This window comes from Oryzias melastigma, linkage group LG8 (genome assembly GCF_002922805.2).
Source record: "Oryzias melastigma strain HK-1 linkage group LG8, ASM292280v2, whole genome shotgun sequence".
NCBI classification, from domain to species: domain Eukaryota; kingdom Metazoa; phylum Chordata; class Actinopteri; order Beloniformes; family Adrianichthyidae; genus Oryzias; species Oryzias melastigma.
The window spans coordinates 10,606,793-10,614,690 of NC_050519.1; the positions used below are offsets into that span (position 1 = coordinate 10,606,793).

Genomic DNA, 7,898 nt, shown 5'->3' on the forward strand with positions numbered 1-7,898 from the left:
GGTACTAGCCATCCAATCTTTAATACATTAGCCAGAGAAATTAAATAAAGAAAATTACATGTATGTTACATTGCACACATGTAATAAAGTACCGTTTTATTTGATGGAACAGAATGTATCCATGTTGCATTTACGTGCTATTAGCAGGTTCCTGATTCTACCAATTTAGTTGTTTTAATTACATTCATCTACTCAATAAAATAACTAGAACAAATCAATACAAAACCATTATAATACACAACATTTGATTTAAACTGCAATATAATGTTTTTTCAAAGTTTTTTGACTTGACGTTTTTAGTTTCCAGAAAACCCGAAGGCCTTAAATGCACCTTGTTTCTGCGCAGGCGCAGTAACATGTAAACACAACCGTCGCAGGCGAGTGTTGCTATCTGATGATAGTACCCTTAGCTAGAGCGCTTTTTGTTGTAGTTCTATAGTATTTTTATCTTTATTTATACGTTTTCTAAGATTTAAAGGCACGTAGCAACACCGTTTAATAGTTAATGATTGATGTATTAGTGAGCGAACGATGTCAAATCTAAAAGCAGTGTTAGCTCGCGATGGTTAGCATTAGCTTTTAAGCAATGACAAAGCGGAGGACTGGCTTCAAGCTAGCCCCAAAACGTCGTTAGTTTTTCGTTTAGGTGCTATTTAACGGTATATTTTTTTCTTTCTTGCCGTTACTAAACAATTTTGATACCTGACAGAGAAAAATGAATTGGGGTATGCCGTCATTATTTACGTAATTGGCACGTTAAGCAACAAAAATAGCTTAGACGAGGCAAGAATAGGCCATGAATTGACGTCTCGTCTCACAAAAAAAGAAAACTGCCGAGCATCTGTAAGCAGATTTGAACGAAACAAATAAGAAGCTCCTAAAGGTCTTTTCATGTTGACTGAAAGCAGGTAAGTTAGGCTTACAGTGTTTTTATTTATTAAGTGCAATCAGTTTAAAACACTTGATTATTTAGCATTAGTTATGTGAGTTTAGTTTATGTTACATCCATATACATTTGTCCGTGTTAAATGTAAAAACCTTCATTCTTTTTGACTAGCTAATCCTCAAACAGCTGACTAGCTTGTGTCAAATGCTTCTGTTTTTCTGTAGAGCTGCATTAGGCCTCTGTTGTGTTATCTATGTGCTTTGGCAGAAGCAGATAAGAGTGAGTTATGGCAGTTTGGGGATGAAATATAACCTGGATGGCATAATAAAAGAAGATAATTGGCAGTGATTCTTATTTAATGTTGAAAATGTTGCATAAATGTTTTGATGTTAAAGCCCAGGGATAATTTTGAAATTATCCCCCACTGAGGGGCTGCAAGCTTGAAGCAACTGTTCCTAATTTATAGATTTAAGTGATTTAGGGGGAAAAAAATGTGTGTTTTTGATCATATTAAATTAGATGCTTCGATTAATTTATGTGTTAGTAGACCACTAATCTGTGCAATACACATTAAGTTTGCATTTTTGGCTGCTTTTATTTATTTTAGGTAAAATTGTGTCGTTGGTGTTGTCGTCATGTTGGCTAGTTAATAAAGTGTTCACGTTTTTTGCCAATACAGGAAACGGCAGCACAGTGGTGGCAATGAGCTCAGTGACCACCTGGTGCCTCAAGCCAAAAGGCAAAGCAGAGCTCATCCTCTTTCCCCTGAGCCAGGCCGAGATGCATGTGACTCTGAGGTAAACAGAGTCGGTGTAACTTAAATTAATTATGTCCACTTTTAGATGTGCAGTCCTTTTAATTTATTTCTTTATTTTTAAAATAAAATTTCAAACATTTTTGTGGACTCTTAAAGTCTTTTGGAATCAAAAGAAGACCTTTTTCTGTTTCCAAAAAGTTATTTTATCACTTTTGTTTCATGCTGCTGTGTAATTTTTAAAAGTTGCAAAATCGTTACTTACTTTCTTACATTTATGTGAGAAAATGTCAAATAATTTATTGTTGTCAACAGTCATCTAACAGTGAGAGCACCAACAGCATCAGCAGCACCGAGCATGCGGCGGGCAGTCGGTGCGCCGTGGGCCCCTGCAGCCCCCTCAGCTTCGGTACCTCCTCAGAGCTGCTCCGTCTGACCAGCCAGGCGTCGTACCTGCAGATCAACCGCATCCTCAGGGAGGCCCACTTCCACAGCCTTCAAAGCCGAGGTCAGCTCAGAGACACGTGATGGGGGGATAAAACAAAACCCAAAAAAGTCCCCCAGTCAGCCGCCAAAGGACAGATGCCCTGAAGCATGTCACAGCCTCTCGTCACTCGGCTCCTCTGCACGTATCTCCTGTTACCAACGATGTGTGTGCAGAGGGCAGCATCTGGTCAGGTGTCAGCGGACATTCAGTTTAGCAATAAAACTGACAACTGTGATCATCTTGAAACAATCTTTGCTCCTCTTGTTTTCTGACCAGCCGTGTTTACTTGCTGCTTCTTGAGCCTCGTTGGAACTGATTGACGAGCAAACGTCGTGTTTTGTCTTAAACGTTTGCTCATGCGCTGCTGAAGTGGCATCAACCTAGCTTTTTAGGCCTTTTAGTGAGATTTTAGTCGTTAATAGTTGGGTTTCATAATGCTAAAGTGGGTGGACCAGTCTCAGGGAGAGCATTCTCTTATCTCGGACTGCTCGTTTCCCATCATACTCCTCATAGGGACTCCCTTACACGAAGCTGGAGGATCCTAACTGGTAGTTTGGGTAGGGAGGTGCTGAGTTTTTCAGCCCCGTCTTAGTTATGTGTCAATAGAACAATAGATTTGAGATACACGTGAGGATGTTTAGGCTGTTGAGCGTAGGATTTGATCTTAGACTGGTAACAGGGTTTCAAACCACTAGCATAGGCAGACCGTTTCTCCATCATCAGCAAAACCTAAAGGAATTTCCTGCAACTGAATGTCAGAAATCAAAAAAGTCATGATTAAAATATGATTTTTAGTGCTTTCTTTTAAACCCTAACCCTTGATTAAAGTCAATATCATGAACTTGTAAGAACCTCTTGTTGCCTTATAACCTAAAGGGGGACAACTCTTCTCTCAGGGGATTCACTACTACACTGTAAACTGTCCTATAAAAAAAGACAGCACCAACATTACTGCTTGTAGTTCCTGAAAGAAGTCAACCAAAATAAGAGCGAGGGACAAAGATGAAACATTTTGATCCTAAAGATAATACAAGTTGGGTTTTGCCTCTTTTTTTATTTTAATTATCAAGTCTTTCAACACAGAAATAAAGAGGATTTTGATCTGCAGTCATTTTAAAAAAGCACAATATAATCAATGTTTGCAATCTTGAGATGAAGAATATTATTTTTTCATTTAAGGCAGCATTTTTTACCCTACAGCTTTTTTCTTTTTTCTCACAAAGCTAACACAATGTGCTTTTGACAATAATGTGCTTTAATTTTTTTTTTTACTTTTAAGGTCTATTATTTACTTTGACTTCATTTTAACTTGAAACCATGTGGGAACAGCAATATTTTGAAAATGTGGAGAAACATTAGACATCCTTCAACATTTAGAAATCTCCTTAATTGATCAAAGTAAAGATCTGTAGTTGGTTTGAAATGACCAAAAGTCTCAAAGGTCAAAGAGTTTATATTGTAGAATTTCTAGATTGAAAGCTAATTTTTACCAACCCATAATCTAAATTTGTTAATTTTCTTTACCATCTTCCCACTTGTGAATCATAAAGGGGTTTTCTGCAGCTGTTATACCAGATGATTCCACAAGAGGGCACACTGGAGAGCTTTTCAGAAGAGCAGCATATAAACAAAACACTTGTTAGTTCAAGGGTGAAATTATGGTCAAAGCAGAGCTAATTACATCATTTGTATCTTAGTGTATGCCATCTCTTGCTTTTTCATCTTATTTGGTGTTTAATACTGAGGCTTAAGAATCATTTTTTTGGGTATATTCACTCATCCATATCAAGATTCCATCAGCTGCCTTCGCTTTTAATCAATATATATTTTTTTTTGATCCTGAAATCTATAGGGACACAGTTGTTTCTCTCCAGAAAGTTCATAATATCCAATATTTGTTTGCAAAACTATAAGGAGCACTGAAATCCTGCTTTAACTGCGGAAAAGACTTCCTGTTTTTGCACTAAACAAAACCCGATTGAACATCCCTGTCGTTTCAGATAAGAGGACATATTCTTTATGCACAATAGTTTAATTGTAGTTATTTTTTAAAGATAAACCCATATGTTTTTAACTGAATGTGTTACATTTGCATACATTTTATTTTTTTCCCCCTAATTATTTATATTTTTAAATCTGAAATGTACCATATTGATGTGACATAGACTTTCTGGTGATTATTCTGTCAAATAAAATTTAATTTGTACGTACAGCTCGTTTTCCCTTTTGTTGTCTATCAATCTCTTCATTTGAGTTGTTTATGTAAACAATGTGTGTTGTTCTCTCATTATTACCCCCCACGCCATTTTGAACGGGGACGTGACCCCTGTCAAAAGGAGGAGCGGTGAAAGGTTTCTTTAATTAGCGCGCTGCGCGTCCTTGTCGCCAGCCAGGTAACGGATTACATACATTAATGCACTGCGCGTAACCACGGTAACCTCGCTGGCCCTCCAGGTCCTCATTACCGGCCTGCTTCAATTCTTGCACTCCACCTTTACGAAATTACCAATGACAAATGAAGCTCTGATCCCTCAGCTTTTTTACATTATCGCAACAAATTTTTTGGTTTTATTTAGCTCGCATGAAGTAAAATCTTAAATTAGCCAGTTTGATTTTAGCCTTTATAAAAGCATTATTTTTGAAAAAATATTTTCTATGCATGCTGAGATTTATTCAATTTCATAAGTGAACACATAAAACATATTTTAATAAAAGCTTTTATTTTAACAGCCTTCTTTTGTAAAAACACTTCAATCTTATGTGAAGAAGTTTCCCAAACTGGCCGATAGAGGGCAGCAAACACAAACGATTCCACTCCCTTTAAAAGTCATAAATGCTGAAAAGATCTGGAATCGAGACGCCTTGACGAGGATATTTATCTTTCATCTGTTTACTAAAACAAATCTACCTCCACACTTCTTGTGCAGGTACGCGGCGCGGTGGTGATGAATGGTTCGTATCAGTCGACCGCTGAGGCCTCAGAGAGTTAAATTAGCTGTCCTTGTTCCTGGATCCATGTATGCACATAAATTGTTATATTTTTACCGTGGCCAGTGGGGAAAAATCTGGATTATTCTTTGAGTTTTCCCCGTTTTTGTTCAACCGATGCTTCATCATTTAGTGCCCAGTTCCAAATACAAAATATTTATTTTTATTTTATCCATTTATGTTTGAAAAAAGTGGTCATTCCTGTCTCTTTCTGCCACACTGTCTTTAAACAGCTGTTGTTTGGCCTGAATTGTTGATTTTGGTTGGCATCAAGTTTGTTGTGTACTCCTGCCGGGCAACACAAACATCTGCTTTGCCTCCTACATATCAAACAACAAAAGCCGCCTGCTCTGCTTCCCTCACGGTCATCCTGAGAGTTAATGACCCACAAAGCACATTAGCTGTGTCCTAATGCTTCAGTCTCGTCTGAAATGGAAATCTTTATTGCACTTTTTTTAAATTCCATATGAAGTATTTAGAAGAGATTTGACAGGTGCGCTGAAGATGAAAGTAGCCTGTATAGACGAGACATCTATACAGCTGAGATGCTTTCAGGAGCCACAGAGCATTCATCGATTTGCTGCCCAGGATTTAAGACGCTTTTTTCAGCTTTGTGCTGCTATGATTTCCACCTTGTTACATTTATAGTCAGGAACGACGCTGATTGGAATTCCAAAAACTTAAATTCGGTCATATTTTTTAACTTTAGCACAAATTTAGACTGTTTATGCCATAAAAATGATCAGGTGATGTTCTCGGATTTTGATCTTCAACGGCTGATCTTGAAGACATCCACCTGAAAACTGAAGATCAACCTTAAAAATCCAGTTGGAAAGCGACCTGCTTCCCTGATTCTTTCCCTTCTGGCTGCTGTGATCTGAAGAATGCCGCTTTCCTTCAACAGTTGGGCTTTAAACACATTGGGAAACAGTCACTCTATAGCATTTTATTTCCTTTTTTAGAGGAAAGGCCCCTTTGTCAGTGTTTCTTGTTCCACTTTACGACTTGTCTATTCAACTGGCACAATGTAAAAAAGCAGGACGGTTGAGTTTTGTGTTACAGAGACGAACTGTAACAGATGAGAGGGCTGCGTTTAGCGGACCTGTTTAGGGTTGACTGGTTAGAACTTGTCGCACGGACCCCTGTTTTCTAAATGGCCCCCTATTAACTTTAATGGGAATGGGCTGAAATCCGGCCAGCGTTGTTAGCTCGCAGAAGACGGGCTACACGGCCTGGTGTTGTCTCCGCACAGCTGACCCGCCACGCCGCCATGTTTCATCACCGTAGGTCTGACATGGCGCCGATCACCGATTCGTTGCATTCGGACTATAACTGTCAGGAAGAGATATGCCCTCACTTAAAAAGTGGCCTGTAATCTGCCCCTCTCCCTGTATTATCCTAATTGAACCCATGGGCGGCCAACACCATCAGTAGCTGAGCTCATCTGCAAATTAATAAAACATGGGCCCTCACCGACTCAACGTCTGTGATGCAGCTCCCAGCTACTTAGAAACACTAAAGGAAAGGCAGTTTGTGATTGTTATTTGCAGAAGAAATTGAGGCACAATAAAACATCCTCATTTCAGCAGTGATGAGTTCTTATGGCTCCCTGTCCTGTGTGTACTCCCAGCGAGCCCCTCTCAAGCCCTTCTTCCTTTCTTGTCATAATGGAAATGCTTATTAAAACCATCAAACACCCATTTAGCCAGTAATGCTTTTGCAGTTCGTCCTAATGCGCTGAAGGGAGAGCGGCCGCTTGAATCAACAGGTGATCGTAAAAGCGGGTTTTTCTGCTGGTTAATGCGAGGCCGCGTCCTTCTTAGTCATGCCTGGGACGCGCCGGCAGCATCAACAAGTGCCCCGTCAGCACAAACGGGGGGGACTTTATTTTGACTACCTGGAATGATGCCCGCTTGAGACGACGTGAGGCGGTCATCATAATAAGACCTGCTTCTTAATAACAACACATCCCGCAGGACTCTAAAGCAGCAGCTCCGGCTTATTAAAGGCATCTATCACATTTGTTGGGTGAGCAGTCGCTCACCGACTGTCCCTCTCCTCCCCCTGTTCCCAATGATCACTCTGGCGTTGAACTTGAAACCAAGGCTGGAGTGGCCAAACTTTCCTTTTTCCGTGTGGGTTTCAACTCCCACATATCCTTATTTTCCGCCGTTTCTTTTTTATTTTCTCTCACAAAACGCATTCAAAGCCTGCGACCTCCCACCGCTCCCCCAAAAGGAAGGCCGAGTCCAAAGTGGCATCCCTCTCCGAGGGGAAGGTTGGACTCTTCTAATATCAACACAACGTGCCTGGCCCTGAGTGCACCTCAGAGCTTTTGGTCTATTCACTGGCTTATTTTACAGCACAGCCAGTGTACACTGATGGAAAAAAAAATACACCTCACGGACATAAAGAAAAGCTCTAAAAGTTGGAAGGCTAAGACTTGATGAGCCATCAAGATCGACTGTGAACAAATACAGAGAGAAAAGGCTGACATCACAAACATATGGAGTCATTGATATATGAACGGAATACAATCATAAACTGGGTCTCCAAAGAAAACAGTGACTAATCCTTGGATAGAACATTGTTGGAGCATGCCAAACTGTTGAAACACTTTGATGCCACTGTGACTGATGGTACGCACTTGTCTGTGCTGGACCACTTACAAAGAGGAAGTGTTAAAATATGAGTAATAATCAAAACAGAAGTTTAGGAGTTGCAGCGAACACAAATATGATTATTGATGTGTTCCATAAAAAAACTCAGAGCTCCTGCTGTTA

General features: G+C 39.7%; 1 protein-coding gene across 1 annotated transcript; it reads left to right on the top strand.

Annotated features, from left to right (window-relative positions):
- The first annotated feature begins 344 nt into the window (after positions 1 to 344).
- On the top strand, positions 345 to 2,968 carry LOC112146756 (protein FAM104A). Its single transcript, XM_024272736.2, has 3 exons — positions 345 to 908; positions 1,566 to 1,683; positions 1,956 to 2,968. The coding sequence occupies exons 1-3, from the start codon at positions 892 to 894 to the stop codon at positions 2,166 to 2,168; spliced, it is 348 nt and encodes a 115-aa protein (XP_024128504.1). The 5' UTR covers positions 345 to 891; the 3' UTR covers positions 2,169 to 2,968.
- The last annotated feature ends 4,930 nt before the right edge of the window (positions 2,969 to 7,898 follow it).